Here is an 18,214-nt window from a genome sequence, read left to right on the forward strand (position 1 = left end):
AAAAATTAAACAAGCTAAACCAATAATCTCGATCTACGCACCAACTAAAGAAAAATCATTTTTCAAAATACAAACACCTAAGTATTTTTAATAAAAATGGTAGGAAGAGGGTCTTCGTGTATGGTACAAACAACACTCTAGAAGCACATTAACAAAGGATCAACAACTTCTAGAGGCTAGAAAGAAGAGGGGGCCATAGTAACTTGCTTCTATCAAAAACTAACCTATGGGAAGATTTAAGCTTCTGAGTTCTAGCATTCGCAAAAAATAGAATCCAATATAAAGTGTGAGATTTCATCATTGTTGGCATTATGTTGTATTTTTCATTAGTGACAACACTTATTTGATTCTAAATGGCTACCAAGCTCATCACTTAGTCCGCAATTTATACTGAGCATTCAATGGTTACCTTGTAAGTTCAGCAGTTAAGCAGTTCACACCGAATATTCTTGAAGCTATCAAGTCAATGTGCAATTCAACAGTGTTTACCAAGCTTACAGTGTTCACTGAACAGGTAATGGTCACTAAGCTTCATAGTGTTTATCGAGTCATCAATTTGTGTGATATGAAGCCAGTTTCTACTAAGTGATGGATGTGCAGTGTTTACCGAGTGATAGCAAGGTAAACAAAGGATTTGGTATTTACTGAGTAACACTACATCTACCAAGTCTCCAATGGCTACCGAGTTCCAAGCTACATTGTGTAATTAGTATGGATCGAGCTTCTACTTCTACCGAGTACATGACGATGCTGAGTAATGCTATGGATGCCAAGTATTAGAAGGTCACCAAGTCATCTTGAAGAGCCTGAGTTTTCTATTTTGTGACCGACTCAATAATGTTTTGTTTACTTATGTTTTAGCCAACCTTGCAATTGTAAATATTAAAATGGTATATATGTAATGTATTCTATCATTTGCAATGTATTATCATGAGTATGTTAAGGGATGGACATGTAATGTTTTTAGAAGAGTGAATGCGAATCAGCAGCAGAGCAGAAGTTTTCAGTAAGGTCATTAAGGAGCAGCAAAGACATATCAGTCAAAAAAGGTGATCTATACTTCAAGATCTATTCAGCAATTAAGTTGTAAGTCAAATCTACTATTTCATCTTGACAACTGAATCAGTTTTCTAAATCCTTTATCAAGGTAGACTTAACAGTCTTTATACAAATTTCCTAATAGAGTGCATACTTTATTGTATGTTTGTAAAACCTCTAACAAGGTGGACCTAGCAGTCCAAATTGCTCTTAATAGGGTAGATCATTAGAAGTGGTCAATGTAAGCCCTAACAGGCCAACTTTATACTACAATAGTGATTTTTTGTCGGTATCATCCCCACCCCAATTTTACTTTCTATTTGGAAGGTTTTTGGGTCACCAAATTACTGTGTTCATGTGTTATGAATATTTATCTTTTCTCATGCATGTAGTACATTATATGAATGAATGGTGAATGATTTATATGGTTAAGTGCTTAATTGATTTAAAGTTTTTGAGGTTATTGATTCACCCCTCCCCTCTCAATAACCTAGCTAGTCTTGATTATTTCCAACAATTGGTATCAGAGCTTTGTGGTTCTCAATATAAAGTTTGACAGCTTGAGAAAAGGTCAAGGGTAATGGAGATATTTAGACTTGACAAAGCTATAGAGAATGAGAAGCTAGATCTGGAAATGGCCATAGCTCAACTCAAGGAGGCAAAAGAGCGTCTTTCCCAATCCCTGAAAAGAAGGAAGGAACTTGCAAGACAAATGATGGATGAAGCAATTCCAAAGAAAAAGTATTTCAAAACTTTGAACATGAACTCCCAATCAACTCTGTCATAAGCCTTAGACAGATCAAGTTTAGTAGGAAACCTTGAGATTTTGAACAACTAGTAGAATGAATAACCTCATTCACTTTGATAATTAAATCCAGAATTTGTCTGCCCAACACAAAATCATTTTGTTGAGACAAAATGATAGAAGATAAGATAGATAAAATACTTGAGGTCACCATTTTAGAAAGATGGAATTACACAAGTTTATAGGTCTCAAAGCTTCCACTATTCTAGAACCCTCTTTTTTAGGGATCATCAGTATGAAAGTTGAGTTGAGTTCTTTTAGCATCTTTTTGGATCCAAAGAAATCTTTAACTATCACATACACCTCCAACACTATTGTCTTCCAAAAGTGTTGAAGGAAGAACATCAAGAAACCATCAAGACTCGATGGCTTCTCACCTTCAAAGGAAAAAATCATTTTTTGAATTTCATCCACATACGGAATGACATCCAACATTTTATTAATTTTATCACACTAGTACATTTGACCCCATTTTTAGACCAAAATTTTTGACCATATATTAGATTGGTCAGACTATGGAAAGGGAAAATATGTTTTTTTTTAATCCATGCCTATGTTGGTCAAAATTTTGACCAACACGAGCTTAACATGTAAAAAGGGCAATTTTGGCCCATTTCATTGTTTTCTATTCTTCAATGTGAATGTGGGAGTTGAAGTTCAAGGCATCTCTTCTAAATTGGTCAATTGTTCTCAAAATATGAAGTGGGTTGCTCATTTTTTTGCATTTTCTTTCACATTAGAAATTGAAGTTTGATCAAATTTTAACATGTCTATTTTTTTTTTCCCTTGGAATCTTGTTTCTAAAGAATTTTATTCTTCAAACATGTCTTGGGTGGTTAGCTTTTGTGTGAACTTTTATTTGGATGGAGCATAAATATCAAGAGATTGGTTTTGAAGCTTTCTACTTCTAGTATTGCTATAGAATAGAGGCAATTCTGATCTCCAACTTACATGCTATTTTCATGCCAGAATCTTCTTTAAATATTTCTCCTTGCAGAACTGGCTTATTCTTCTCAAGTATTAAATTTTTAAATTGTTAAATTGTGTTAAATTGTTTTGTGTTTTGTCTAACTTGTATTTTATTTCTGAACAATCAATGGAAAGCTTTCTTATATTTGCATCCTTGAGTGAGGAGTGCCATTGTATGGGACATGTCTCATGTCCCTTCATTTCCTTTGCTAATCACACCTTTCTATTACAAGTCTTCTAACAATAAGATCAGTTAGTATAACATTTTTAAATAATGAAGATTGTATCCCTTCATGATCATTTCTAGATGCACCTTTTCCTTGTTAGATTTTATCCTTTCATTAAATAATTAATTAGCCTTTAGTTATTGATTATAATATTCTCTTTATTGGATGCCAATAGAAATAATCTCACTAGTTAGTGTGCATGAGCTAGTATAATAATACGGTTCATTGGTTAATAGATCTCAAAGTTTGTCATTTTTTCACTTAATCATTAACGTAACATAATTACTATCCCTCCATATCAGTATCAGGTGTGAGTGTTGTATGCTTATTATTGCTCAATCATATGTTGATTGATGTCCTCTTGATTATTTATATTTATTGATATAGCTTCTCCTAATTTGTGTATCATCCTATAACATAGTAATCATGGACCATCATTGGATATACATATGATCATTGATCAATTATCACTTAGCTTTTGGTCTTCATAGTAGCTATCATACTTATTAGTGCTTGGAAACCAAAATACCCATTATGCATTCCTCATTTGCTATTTTGTATCACTCCATATTGATGTATGTAACTTGATATCTTTCTATTTTGATTTGTTTAATTTTGTAACAATATTAGCTAGTTCCTATTGTATTTAGATTGGTGGAGGTTCTTGCTCATCTTTGTATTTGAGTCATGGCATGGGTGGTGGATACTTAGGTGGCAGTGGCTCATCCTATTATTAAACTATAAGTATAATTGACATATTTTCTACTGTAAAATTTTAGTCTCTGACAGTGAAGTCTAATCTTTTGTTTGTGAGAGCTTACTGGGGTTTGAGTAGTAGACTAAAGAGCTATCTTAGTATGATTTCTCCTTAACACATCTCTATGGCATACAGATATGAGATCATGAGGCTTCCATAGGCTGGAATAGAATCAAGCTCTAAGAGGCATAACTTATTTTTTTAAAGGCAACATTCCTTTTATATGAGAAGAGGCTCGTGTAGCTTGAGGTGGCTGAATGAGAATCGAAGTGTAGAAATATTATACAAGATGCTAGTTGATAGCTTGAGAATTTGAAGAGATTCTGGTGGTAGCATTTACTATTTCATAAATTAAAGATATTAATATCTCAGGTGTGGGAAGGCATAGGATGCAAGATAAGTAGCACATTATTGTTTGCTTGTATCTGGAACTTTGTTATTTTTGTACAAATTTTCATAGAATGACTTTCGCAAATAGAGGTTCTATGCATCATCTCCAAATGCATATTACAAGTACATTTTGGTATTATGGATCTTATGCTGATCTATAAATGTTTGCATATTCTTGCCTTTTTGGTACTTTTAATGATGAGATGTTGTTAGATCAGCAAGATATATCTAAAGTTTGAACTAGTATATGGCAAACTGGAAGATTTCCTTTCTGATTTCTACAAAGTGCTTCGTTATGCCCTTGATACTGTCAAAGCCTGCCATTAGAAAGAATGTTGGATAATTTTCTTATAATTGAGATACAAACCAAGTTGGCATAAATGTTTCCATTATGAGATTTAAATATTGGTTTTTAGATTTGAAGGAAAGGCATGTCAGATCCTCTACTGTAATGCCCATGTTGCTATGAAACTTAAGTGGTTTAATCTAGACTAATTTTGTTACGTTTAGACTATCATCGATAAAATCCTTAACCCACTGCTTTGAAGATAAGTTCTTTCTTCAAAAATTAAGATATCGGTTAATTTAAGGATTAAAGTGGGAAGGTAAAGGCTACACTACACATATTTGTTTAAAGGTTAATGCAAATGTCTATTCCAGTGGAAAGTAGGGAGCATGATTCTGGGGTAGACATATGGAGTTTGGGGATCTTGTGTTATGAGTTTCTTTATGGGGTTCCTCCTTTTGAAGCAAAGGAGCATTCAGACACTTACAAAAGGTCTGAGAAGCCATACTATGTTTCAGTTCTTATTATATATATATATATATATATATATATATATATATATTTGTTTCAAGCCTTATACTTGAAGGTTTCTCATATTTTCTTATTTCAAGCATGGATTTGACTATGGCTAGCTTTTTTATGTATTATCGTGAAAGTGGATTTGAAATTTCCTTTAATGCCACTTGTTTCTACTGCATCTAAAGATCTAATATCTCAAGTTAGTATATATTGCCTTGATATTTTGAAGACAATTTTGTTAGATATGTCTATCTCACTACTTATATAAATTTTTAGTTATCATGGTTACACAGCTACTATAGAAAGATTCCTCAAAGAGGCTACCTTTACACAAGCTTTTACAACATCCATGGATTGTTCAAAATACTGATCCTAATGGTATCTATAGACCTTTCAATTGAACTATGTATTTGTTGTAGCCTTCCTCTAGGAGGAGGATTCAATTGAACTATTCATCTAGGATTCCACATTTTGCATGCATGTCTACCAAGGCAATTGCAACTTAAACAAATATATTCTCTCAATATATCTATTTTGTGCATATCCAGAAACCATGGCTTTTGATGACCACATTATGTTCAAGCATCCTGTCAAACAGTTCACATGACTTATCTATGCTTCCCATTTGCAAGCATGTCTCCCAAGGAAAATGCTACTACTTCATCTACATCATCTAGCAAAATCCTTTATGCTTTGATGGATGCCTATAGCTTATCCCAAATATCTCATTCAGTAGTTATGAGATGATCAATCAAGAGGAAATAGTTGAGAGCTTAGAGTGACACAATTTTTAGATGATCATATGCAATGAAATGGGTGTGCGAGTAGAAAGAAACTAGAAAGACATTGTGTACAGATGAAGGCATGAAATGGATGGTTTTGGAGCACTCAGCATGGACACTCAGCATTCAATACATATCATCATTCAAGATTAAATGGGTGTGTGGGATTATATGCATAGTGAATAATAAAGGAGGGAATTAAACCCTCCCTAAGGCTCACGCTTGTTGAGGTCCACTTCAACAATGGCCCTTCCTATGAAATTTTTGTCTAAAACCTTTCTAATGAGATAATTTGTTATGAGCTCTTCATCGGTGGGATGGAATGTGAATGATCTAGGAGGTAATCATGCATCACCCATATCATGACTATAACTAAAGTTAAGAGCCTCTATTATTGAATTATCTTCCCTAGCACCCATATTCATTTCCTTTTCTATTCATAATTCACATGCTGCATTTATTCATTATTTTGAAATTGAATAAATGTAGCATGTGAATTATGAATAGCAAAGGAAATGAATATGGGTGATAGGGAAGAGAATTCAATAATAGAGGCTCTTAACTTTAGTTACAGTCATGATATGGGTGATGCACAACTGCCTCCTAGATTCATATTTTATCCCACTGATGAAGAGCTCATAACACATTATCTCCTATTCCATAGGAAGGGCCATTGCTGAAGTGGACCTCAACAAGTGTGAGCCTCAAAAAAAATTTGACCAAGCATTGGTCGAAATCTCGAGCAATGCTTGGCAGTTTTCTACCAAGCATTGGTTGACATCTTGACCAATGCTTGGCAATTTTCCACCAAGCATTGGTCAAATTTATGATCAATTGTTGTACAATTTTCTACCAACATTGGTCAAAATTTTGACCAATGCTTGGCAAAAATTGTGCCAACAATTTTGAAAGTTTTCGACCAACGTATTGGTCAAAATTTCAACCAACTAGTCTGGTTGAATTTGGTCGATATTTGGTTGAAAATTGGGTCAAAATTTTGACCAATAATGGTCAAAAAATGACCTCAAATGTACTAGTGTCATCTAGAATTGAAGGAATGGAATCTAGGGGTTGGTTTTGACTTAGAGGAAAAAGATTTGAATCTTTTTTCAAACAATTAGAGCATAAATCAACAAAAGCCTTAGAAATATCCCCATCAATGTGAATATCTTCATTCTTTGTGGAGATATTTTAAATCCTTTTGGAAGCTCTATGTCATTATGCAATGAGGTTGAAGAATGTGGCATTCATGTCTCCTAACTTCAACAAGAGGGGCTCTAGATCTTTGTCTCTAGTAAAGCTCCTCTTTGGTCACAATATCATTATACTTCAATAGCAACTATTTTTCCTCATCAAAAAATCCTTGGGAATCCCCATTCCTTCAAATCACCTTTTGTACTTCATCCAAACAATTTTTAATGTCAACTATTTGTGATAGATATCTCCAAAAGTCTCATTGTTCCAAACTTTGACTTTGTTTTTAACATAATTGAGTTTCTTAGCAATCCTAAACATACCTGACCCTTCAACTTGTACATTGCACTAGTCATGGACTAGAGTATCAAAATTTGGGTATTCGATCCTTATCCTTTTGAACCTGAAAGGAAAGCTAAGCTTGATAGTCAAAGACTTAGCCAACAGAGAAATTAGAAAGTGATCAGACCCTAACTTGGTGATAGAAGACAAAGAACAATTGAAACTATTAAACCAATCACCCGATATAAGAGCTTAGTTTAATCCTAGCCAAATTAGATGATTACCGTTCCGATGCTTTTATGTTCATGTTAGTTTACTTTTGGAAAAAAAAATATTACAAATCTCCAAAAAATAAATTATTATTACTGATAGTAAATAAGATAACAATATATTATTAAATTCTTTGATTAATGTATCTAAAATTAACTTATAATTTTTTTTAAATAGTCATATAGATCTAATTTCATGAATGTCTATTTAAATTGTTTACCAAAAAGACCACGTTGTGTGTGCGTGCGTGCGTGCGTGCATGCGTGTGTGTGTGTGTGTGTGTGTGTGTGTGTGTGTGTGAGAGAGAGAGAGAGAGAGAGAGAGGGGTGACAAAAAATATAAATATGTAAAGGGGAGTGAGGAAGATAGATATAAAGATGAATATAGAGTGAGAGGATGGTAGACAAAAGATAGAGAGATAGATATAGATCAAGAGGTAAAGATAGAAAGAGATCCAGGAAGATACATATGGGACACAAACAAGAGAAGAAAGAAAGAGATAAAGATGGAGAAATAGATTGATAGAGAGATAGCAAGTTATAGAGAGGCTGACACAAATATTGAAAAAGAGACAACTACTTAGTTGATCTGTGTACCCATTGCACACTAAGATACCATTGCTAGTTATTACTCACTTAAACTATTATACCTTTAAGTCTTACCCTCACTACTTATTGAAGGTGGACAGAGACAAAGAAAACTAAAACACAATAAGAAATCTTTATATTATTGTTTCTTTGCCTTATTGCCTTGCTGAAATGCATTACATTAAGCCTCTATTTATAGAGGTCGGAGAACTTTTTAGAATACAAACCAAACACATAACATATGTTATAATATTGCAAATTAAATGTGGACAGTTTATGTTGCGGCTGGAACAGCTGGGATGGCTAGGTTGTTGGCAGACTGAGCTGTGGATGATGGGTGGTCAATTACTCTAGACGGTGAGTGGTTGAAGGTCGGCAGCAGTAGAAATTACGCATGCCAACACTTATTATTATAATAAGATATCTACGATTTTATTATAATAAAATATGCAAGAAAAGTAAAACCTTTTTAACTAACCCCAAAATTACTCTTCTCAAAATCCGTTTCCCTCACCGCTTACATTGGCATGTCGCATCTTATCAGGTACTGAATTCAGACTGTTTTTCAATAATCGAACAGCGGACATTGTCGATTCGGTAATTTATTTAATCCTAATAATATCAATTGTGACCGTTGAATAGTATTTTTAATTGAATGCTTTTCTTCTTTGCACATTGGTGAATCGATCCTTTCAAAGTATCTAGAAGGTGTAAAATTGAAATCAACGCCGGCATAGTCGAAGAGATAAACTGTCGTGTAGCATTTCCCCTTGAATTGCTCAACGATATCACTACAAAATGTCAAACTGTGGTGGCATTAAATTGCTACTGAAAAACTTGATACAGAAACAAACTTATTGTCAAGTTAGACATCGATTCTTTTGTGTGTAAATCGGGAGTAAAAATGGGACATGTTTTAGAATTGAATACAGGAAGCAAAATGCCTGCAATTGGGCTTGGCACTGCTGTTCCAGCTGTTCGAGATGAAGAGATCAAGGCAGCAGTCCTTGTGGCTCTTCAGGTTAGCTTATATCTAAAAATTGATTGATTCAATTCTTTTTTTTCCAACAATAGTTTGTTTTAAGTTTTGATCTTTTTATCCCACACTGATTATCAAGCGATCCGATAGTTGAAAACTTTGGTACTGAGGACGAGAGACCCAATCCAGTTATCTACCTCACCCAGTTTCAAACTAATGTTGTCATCCTTAATGTCAAAATGGTTACTTGATTGCCTTCCGATATAGTCCCTTTGCTAGATCATTTTGTGCACAGCCAAAGGACAAACTGTTCTTCTATGTAACTCTCTTGTTATTGAACAATTTTTTATTTCTTTTTAAGTTATTGTCAAAATGGTTGATTAATCATTTTGGAATCACTGTTATTGTTATACCAAAAGTTCGCTTGAGCCCCACATCACAAATTTATCAGTCTATGCTAAACAGTACTTTTATTTAGAAGGGATGGAAGCACCAACTTCCCAACAATTCTCCTTCAGCATGATTCAAAAGATCTGAACCTGTAATCTAATGTTCTAGTACCATTTGTTGGAATCACTGTTATCCTTACACCAAAAACTCAAACTATCAATGAACCTCACAACAGCCAGAAGCACAGATCCACGAGAAGTTGTTAAGCACATGTCACAAATCTATCAACCTATACGATACCTTCACCTTAAAAAGATGGAAATGCCAACCTCCTAACTGTACTACAAATAGCAATAGAGAAAGCTTGAAGCAAAACAGTCCTCAAATGTCTGAAACCTGCACTTTATTAGTAAATGGGGCAGTACAAAGAGAGACAAAACAGAGTAGATATAGGGAGCCAGCAAAATGCATCCATTTTACAGCAATATCTTGGATTCTACCAAAGCCCACATCCTATATCATTTACTCTCAACTGATCCATCCCTTAGATGTGTAGGCAGCTCACTATGGCACAGATGATGATTTATTTGTAGGCTGATGCACATGAAACATTTCCTAAGGTTTTGATACCGAGTTAGAGAACTTTGGTACAGTGGAGAAACCCAAAACAGAGCTCTATTACATAGAGGCCCAGTTCACTCAATTTATAAGGAAAAAGATATTAAATGGTAGCTGCAACATTGATAACAGATAGAAAGTGAACACAATAAAAATGTGAATAGTATAGATAGTTTCAAATGGATGGCTTAAATATCACACACTAAGGCTTCAATCTTAGTCTAAAAGTGTTAAGTAGCCAAAATTGACTTACTTTTGTATTAGTATATGATGTTTAAGAGTGACCACTACAGACTATGTTAGATCGCCTTGTATCGGTGTGAGGACGGTGTGCCTGTGCCCACTATGTACAGTTGATAATTAATTTATTATCTAATGCTGATTATCAATCAATTTGAGTGAATAGGAAAGTAGCAAATTGGTGTGTGTTTCAGATTTTGATGATTTTTTGAATTTTTCTTATATCTGACTTTAGTGTTTATTGCTATTGTTCTGTCTTCTACATAATAAAGATAAATGCTGTAAAATCTGTTATACAGAGAAGGACCAAAGCTGTTCAATATCTCTATTTCACTTTCATGATCACAAGATTTAAATGATTGATTTAATACTGTCGCACAAACATTTTAATTATCATTCCATAATGATATCAACAAAATTGCACAAATAATACTAGTTATATTGACTTTTTTTTCCAAAAATAAAAATGCTATTGACCAGCTTAATCGTTCTTTAATGAAGTTTTCTGATTAAAAAAGTCACGCTAGTAACACTTCTTTTTTGTTAAAATTAGAAGCAATGCTCTGATACCATGATGAAAATTACAGCACAACACAACAAAGAAAGCAAACAAGAAAGAAAGCCATAGAGAGGAGAAGCCATGGAGAAACCCAAAATTGGGCTCTGCTGAATACAGGTCCAGTCCATTATATTTACAAAGAAATACATATTAAATGCCATTTACACTGTAGGAGGAGTTAGCTGTAAAATTTATAATGGACAGTTGAAATGGATGGCAGAATGGTTGGCTGCACATGGAAAATGAGTGGTCTGTGCTGACCACCGACCTTTCTAGAAAATGCTGACTGTTTGGGAAATAATTAATTTATTTTAACATTTTTAAAGGGGCGATGAAAAAGAATATGTCTAATTGCCTTCATGTTTAACTGTACTCTAAAACTTATAAAAATGTTATTTGTTGGAATACAGGTTGGATACAGACATTTTGACACAGCCGCCATTTATGGTTCAGAAGGTGCCTTAGGAGCAGGTCTCAGAGAAGCTTTTCAAAGCGGTGTCGTCAAAAGGGAGGAAGTGTTTGTCGCCACTAAACTTTGGGATGATCAACATGATGATCCTGTTGCTGCTATCACCAAAAGTCTCAAGTATATAAATCTACACCTTCTTAACAATCTTTTTTTTATCCTAGAAACAATTTTTTCATGTAGATACATAACAAATGTTATAATTGCAGGAATTTGCAGCTGGAATACTTAGACTTGTATCTGATACACTGGCCTGTAAGGCTAAGGAAAGGACATACCCTTCCACCAAGGGAGGAAGACTTTTTGCCTGTGGATATCAAGTCTACATGGCAAGGCATGGAAAAATGCTATGAATTGGGTCTCACCAAAGCCATTGGTTTGAGCAATTTTTCCTGTAAAAAGATTGAAGATTTGCTGAAATATGCCAAAATCCCCCCGGCTGTCAATCAGGTAATGTTATACTATAGATTTTTTTCTCAAAGTTTAGTTATCTAGATTTTTAGATAAAAAGTTAAATAACTGATCAAAACTGGTGGAATACATGATAGGTAGAGATGCACCCAATGTGGCAACAGAAAAAGTTGAGAGAATACTGTAGTAAGAAGAACATTCAAGTATGTGCATGGTCTCCCCTTGGAGCTCCAAACTCTCCATGGGGATCACCTATAGTGATTGAAAACCCTGTGATTAAGGAAATCGCTCAAAAGCATGGAAAGTCTATAGCACAGGTATATACTTCTCACCTCTTCTTCAATTTTTGAATCTCTTACTTCATATGGTTTGTTGTTATGGTTTGGATGTAAAAAAAATATTGTTTATTAATTATCGGTAAAAGGTCGAGGTCAAATTATTTTGTTAATTAACTTAAATTATACGGATTTTCTGCTCAATATGAATACTGATAGGAAATAATGGAGAAGAAAATCTTCAATCTTATCTAAGACATAATCCAGAAACCAGAAACCAGAATATAGAATATAGCATTATTAATATATTACTTTGTGTATTATTTGCAGGTTATGTTGAGGTGGGGAATAGAGCAGGGAGTTTGTGTGATTCCCAAGAGCTTTAATAAAGGGAGGATAACAGAAAATTTCCAGATTTTTGACTGGTGTTTAACTGCAGAAGACCATGAGAAACTGGGCAAGGTTGAGCAGAGGAAGAATCAGAAGGGAGATGAGCTTGTAAATTCAACGACTAGCCCTTACAAGACCATTGAAGAGCTTTGGGATGGAGAGATCTAATGTAAGACCACGAGTTTATTGCAACTTTAAAATATTGTATACATTTCTGTTAAAGAAAATAAATTGAGCCTTGAGGTTCAGTAATCTCCATTAGTTCTCTGATTTCATCAATCTCATCACTATTTCCGTTATAAAGCATACTATAGGAAGAGATTCATTAAGATATGTATTTTTCTTGGGCATAAATTTGGAAAGAGCGAGTTTACACCTGCGATGCAGCTGGAGTCCCTGTCTATTGCCTATTATCAAAGATTGTAATATGGAGTTTGTCATTGCAATGTAAGCTCCTTTACAAAACCACTGTACCATCTTGCTTCAATTCTAATATAACGGTGGAAAAGATTATTTCCTCTTATTTAAATGCTAGAAATTGAATGATCAGATAATAATATCATACTCCATGATGATGGAAAAAGGAACACAATCTTTTTCAGAAATAACTGCATATAATAGTATGAATTGTGGAAAACTGCTAACTTTAAGCAAGAAAGCTGAGAATTATTTATTATTCAAATTACAAACAATGGTCTAATGCTGATAGACAGTAGTAGTAAAGCAAGAATAATTAAATGGTCATATGAATATTAAGTGGTTGGATTGTTCATAAATGCTTTGGCTGGATCCATACTATTTGACTACCCATTTATGAACATAACAAACTAAAATAATAAGATATCATGATTGAATCATATAACTCAACAATAACCTCCATGCTAAGGATGCTGTTATCAATGCTGGATATTATTATCTATAACCATGACTTAAGTAAAGGATAAAAATCTGCAAACTACCATGACATGGGAAAACTACCCAAAAATCTGCTTCAAATCCTCTGAAATGTTTGATCCAATCCACCAACAAATATCTGCACTATGTAAATAATAAAAGAACGTAAGAAAATACCTTTGTACATGCACTTACATATGGTTACTCACAATTGATTTCTTCAGATCATCACATGTTAAGGAAATGGAGTAGGTGGCACAAAGTATTAAAAAATGACACTTCTTAGTGGAGTGTGTGGGGATGCACATGCTGGCATGTTTCTTCCTTGTCTAAGTTTTGGGACCCTCTAGAACATCCCCCTTGCAAGACCTCTTTTCTTCAAGTTGCTTGGACTATTGGCCCTTCCCTTATTTTATGAAATGTCTGGCTTGAGAGAAATAGGAGGATTTTTCATGATGTGCAGCTGGGGATCAGGCACCTATGAGGGAAAATTGGTAACTCTCTTCATGAAACACTCTTGGCTAAATGTGACTTTGGTGGAGGTTTGGACCCTGAAGATGCTGGTATTTACTCACGCCTTTCATTTCCTTTTCAGGGTGGTGCTCCCTCTCTCCCCCATAGATGCTCTGGGAATAGAGCTAGGCAACATTCTCAACGTGTTAATCGTAAGGGGCATTGGACTCCTCCCTAGGCTGGCATTCTTAAAATTAACATTGATAGATCTTCTTAGGAAAATCCTGGACTGGCTGGCATTGGAGGAGTTGGGCGTGACAGCTCTGGTGATGTTCAGTTTATGTTTTCTATCTACAAGAGTTACCATACAAATAACCTCATGGAAGGCTTTGCTATCTTGCTTGTAGTGGAACATTGCTGTCAATGAGGTTGTAGAAGAATTATCTATGAGATTGACTCGCATGTGGTTGTGAATTTATTGAATAGACGGAACCTTATGGATGTGGATTGGCATTTGGCTCTAGTTATTCAATAGATCACTTAGTTGTGCAATTCTTTGGATTTTGTGTCTTTTATGCATATCCCTCAAGACTAGAACGGTGTGGCTGATTGCTTGGCTAAATGGGCCTCCGAGCATTGATGATCATAGGATGCTTTCCCGTGACTTATCTCATAAGCTAGCTCAACTTGTTGACCAAGATAAAACTCTTTAGTGCTCTTTGTTTTCTCTATTGTTCTTTTTTCTTTGATATTCAATAAAAAATTTACCCCTCTTTTTGCCTGAAATAGTTAAAGGTTGATCTAATAATAAACAAAATAATTATTAATAATGAAATAGCGAGTTATTGATCCTGTAAAAGCTATATATATATATACAAATACAATCAGAAATCACGTGTCAAATTGTGCCAACAAACTGCCAACCCTAATCTTAATTGTTCTTACTATTGAAATGAGAAAAAGGTTCGAATCTATGGGAAAAATTTAAGCGCCATAACTACAGAGACAAATATTATCTGTAAAAGACAAGTATTATCTCTACGGCTTTTATAGCTGTGGAAAGGAAGATGAGCTCTTTAACAGAAAATAAGTTAATAACAATATCTGCTCTTCATCGATGAAACTCTTAGATGGTCTCTCCCACAAAACTTTCAAAAAAATTCATCATTATTATGTGAGAATAACATTTCAGCTGTACATATAATAATTTTTATAATTGAGCGTAATACTGTGAATCTAGACAAGCATAGCAGAGTTCATCGTCTCACAAGAAATCAATCTCTGAGTATCATGAGAAATAAATTGTGCAAGTGAAGCAAATATTTTTATTGACATATGGCTATTTTTCTCAACCTTAAGCCAAATTCTAAATCATAAAACATTACATAAGATTTTACTGAACCAAACTACTAGGAAATCTCAAGCTTATCTTAAGCCACGAGAATGTTGAGTGCAACCAAATCTGGGATGCATGGGAAAAGGAAATTGAAGCGGAGCAAATTGGCTGGAATCGTGCAAAGCCACATCCTCAAAATTATGTCTTACAACTACTAGGTTCTTTATCTCTTTTATGTATATATTAAAGATGGATTAGTATCAGAATCCATCACCTTCCGGAAAGTCTTGGTCCTTTGCCTCTATGAACACCTAGATCCAATTGTGCTGAGTGTTACATTTATTCTCATGAGATATAGATTTGTGTGAATCACTACTCATGAAACATGGGTCAATGAGTTGACTCAAAAACTACATAGTTAAACCCTGATAGAAAAATCACAATTTGACTTACTATGGAAATATCTCCTACTTATCAATTGATGAGCTTAAGGGGCTTTCTAATGAATGGTTCATGAGGCACAACACTTGGTGAAGGTTTTTCAAATGGAGTGGATTTAACCATGGAGGAAAGTCTGTAATTAAGTGCACTCAAGCTGGAGTAGTACTTGGATGGGTGACCTCCTAGGAAGTCTCAATGCTTCACCTCCGTGAGTGTCACCTAGATTCAATGAGAGCGAAGTGTTCCATTTATACTCATAAGAGATGGATTCATGTGAATTACTATTCATGAAACATGGGCCAATGAGTTTGACTCAAAAACTACATAGTTAAATCTTGATAGCAATATCACAATTTGACTTGTGGAAAATATCTCCCACTTATTAATTGATGAGCTTACGGGGCTTTCTAATGAATGGTTCATAAGATGTAACACTTAGTGAAGGTTTTACAAATGGGGTTGCAAGCAGAGTGGGTTTAACCATGGAGGAAACTTCGTAATAGATTGGGTGACCTTCTGAGAAGTCTCAGTGCTTCACCTTTGTGAGCATCGATTAGATCCAATGAGTGTTAAGTGTTCCATTTATTCTCATGAAATATGGATTCATGTGAATCACTACTCATGAGATATGCATCAATTTATTTGATTCAAAAACTACACAGTTAAATCCTAATAGCAATATCATAGTAAGACTTCCTATAGAAAATATCTCCTACTTATCTACCTTAACATCTTTAAGTGTCTAGAAATAAGGGAAACAACATAGAGATGAATAAAATTGTAGTAATTTTAAAAGTTGTTGTCCAGATGTAACAAGATCTGGGATTGAGGCAAAAGTCTACAATACAAGTGTAACTTGTGAGCGTCTCATGTGAGAGGTATTGGGTCCGAATCTACTCGAACTTAACACATAATAATAATTAACTTCAACAAATAATAATAATTATTCCAAACTTCAACCCATCATCTACAAAAAAAAATCTCAACTTGTACAAGGCATCTGACATTTTTTAAACTCTAGACGTAGCTAAGAAAGATCAAAAAATTGATAATGGATTGAAGGACCATAGCCTCTTTATAGATAATGTTAATTTATTACAGCCTTTAAAATTTTAAAATAGCTCATTGCTAGACCTAGCATAGAGATGTAAGAAGGAAATTGATATTTTGCCTTGGTCAAAAGATCATCCTATGGAAAAGTGTAGCTTGTTATAGAATGTGTATGCTAGATTTTCTCCATCATTAATGATAGGCACACTAAGAAAATCATCCACTTGTACTAGCATAAACTTTGCATTCATTCTACAAAGCTTAGAGCTTGGAGTGCAATTACAACAAAATTTTGGTTCCAATGTTAGTGAATTCTCTAATTTTAGCCGTGTCAGGTTGTATAAAGCATAAAAATAATTTAAAACTTTTAATTATCAGGTTTAGTAGACTCGACTCTCCAAACCCTAAATGCTTAAATTAATTGATGAAGGAAATATCCTATTTATGGAAAGCCACCATAGCTCCAGAACCATAGTATTACATCAATATCTCTTAATAAAGGGACTATATGTTAAAATAGAGAAATTATACAAATCAAAACATACAAAAAGAAAATAGAGAAGGAAGAAACTTGTAGCTTAATTTGATTGAATAGTAGAAGCCTATTTATACAATAGATTGATGCACCAACATTCCTAAATGACTATAAAATCGATTGACAACAAACTACTTCATGATTGATAACAAACACATAAAAATGGACAAGTGGACTACTCTTGTTAGGTAACTAGATCTAAGAACCAAATCTACAGTTAGTCATTTGTTCTAACTAGAACTCTATGACACTACTACAATCCAATTGAACTAGTCTTCCTACCAACAACTCAAACTTGAGTTGCCAAATGTAGTGCCTACCCTCGTTCACATCTTTTCTAGACTTATTGTTGCTATTATTATCAGACTTTGATGGACTAGTATTACGTTGATGGATTAGCGGTATTGTTTTGAGACTATCAGACATTATGTTATGGATTCAGTGGTTATATGATGTGATCATTTAGACTTTACATTTCATGCATACATGATGATCATTATATTGTTTTCAGTTATTAATGATGATTAGTTAGATGGTTTATTATCTCATGTGTTTTATTATGGATACTTACCCATTACTTGCATGTGTATGGTGTGCATGTTTTCTTATTGTATGGCATTTCTGATGTGGTTAAGGAAGGGAGTCGTAGTCACCTACTTAGTCAGAATCTACACGATTCGCCACTTCCTGCCATTGCATGTTTAGCTTAGCACTATATATATATTGGATGTACATGCATGGTTTTTTTGCAGGTTGCAGGTACCGGGTATCGACTTCCCTGAATTGCCAGGGTGAGCGTACCCTATTATACTATCTCAATGATAAGAGAAGGGAGATAAATTCTCAAGTCCAAATCCCAAACCCTAAAACCATTTGTCCTAGTGAGTTAGGACAAGTATCAGAGTTGAGTACCCATCGAATGTGTCGGATGACATAATTCGTGGTTTTTAGCCCATTAGACTGATTTTGTATGATTTGTTCTATGATGGGTTTTCATATTTTATCTTGGAGGTCTATGGTGAATTTTCTATTAATTAAGTCTTAATAAATAGATTTAAGTAATAAACTAAT

General features: G+C 34.3%; 1 protein-coding gene across 1 annotated transcript; it reads left to right on the forward strand.

The window, feature by feature from the left end:
- Positions 1-8,976: 8,976 nt before the first annotated feature.
- On the forward strand, positions 8,977-12,963 carry LOC149579785 (deoxymugineic acid synthase 1-like). The gene is made up of 5 exons (XM_089786860.1): positions 8,977-9,127; positions 11,303-11,478; positions 11,568-11,808; positions 11,907-12,086; positions 12,375-12,963. The coding sequence occupies exons 1-5, from the start codon at positions 9,011-9,013 to the stop codon at positions 12,600-12,602; spliced, it is 942 nt and encodes a 313-aa protein (XP_089642986.1). The 5' UTR covers positions 8,977-9,010; the 3' UTR covers positions 12,603-12,963.
- Positions 12,964-18,214: the final 5,251 nt, after the last annotated feature.

This window comes from Cupressus sempervirens, chromosome 1, assembly GCF_028749045.1.
Source record: "Cupressus sempervirens isolate cs-2001-9-10 chromosome 1, ASM2874904v1, whole genome shotgun sequence".
Taxonomy (NCBI): Eukaryota; Viridiplantae; Streptophyta; class Pinopsida; order Cupressales; family Cupressaceae; genus Cupressus; species Cupressus sempervirens.

Coding starts and splice junctions, on each gene's coding strand:
- LOC149579785 (XM_089786860.1), top strand. CDS start 9,011: ATGGGACATGTTTTAGAATTGAATACAGGAAGCAAAATGCCTGCAATT. Junction 9,128..11,302: donor CAGTCCTTGTGGCTCTTCAG/GTTAGCTTATAT, acceptor GTTGGAATACAG/GTTGGATACAGACATTTTGA. Junction 11,479..11,567: donor GCTATCACCAAAAGTCTCAA/GTATATAAATCT, acceptor TTATAATTGCAG/GAATTTGCAGCTGGAATACT.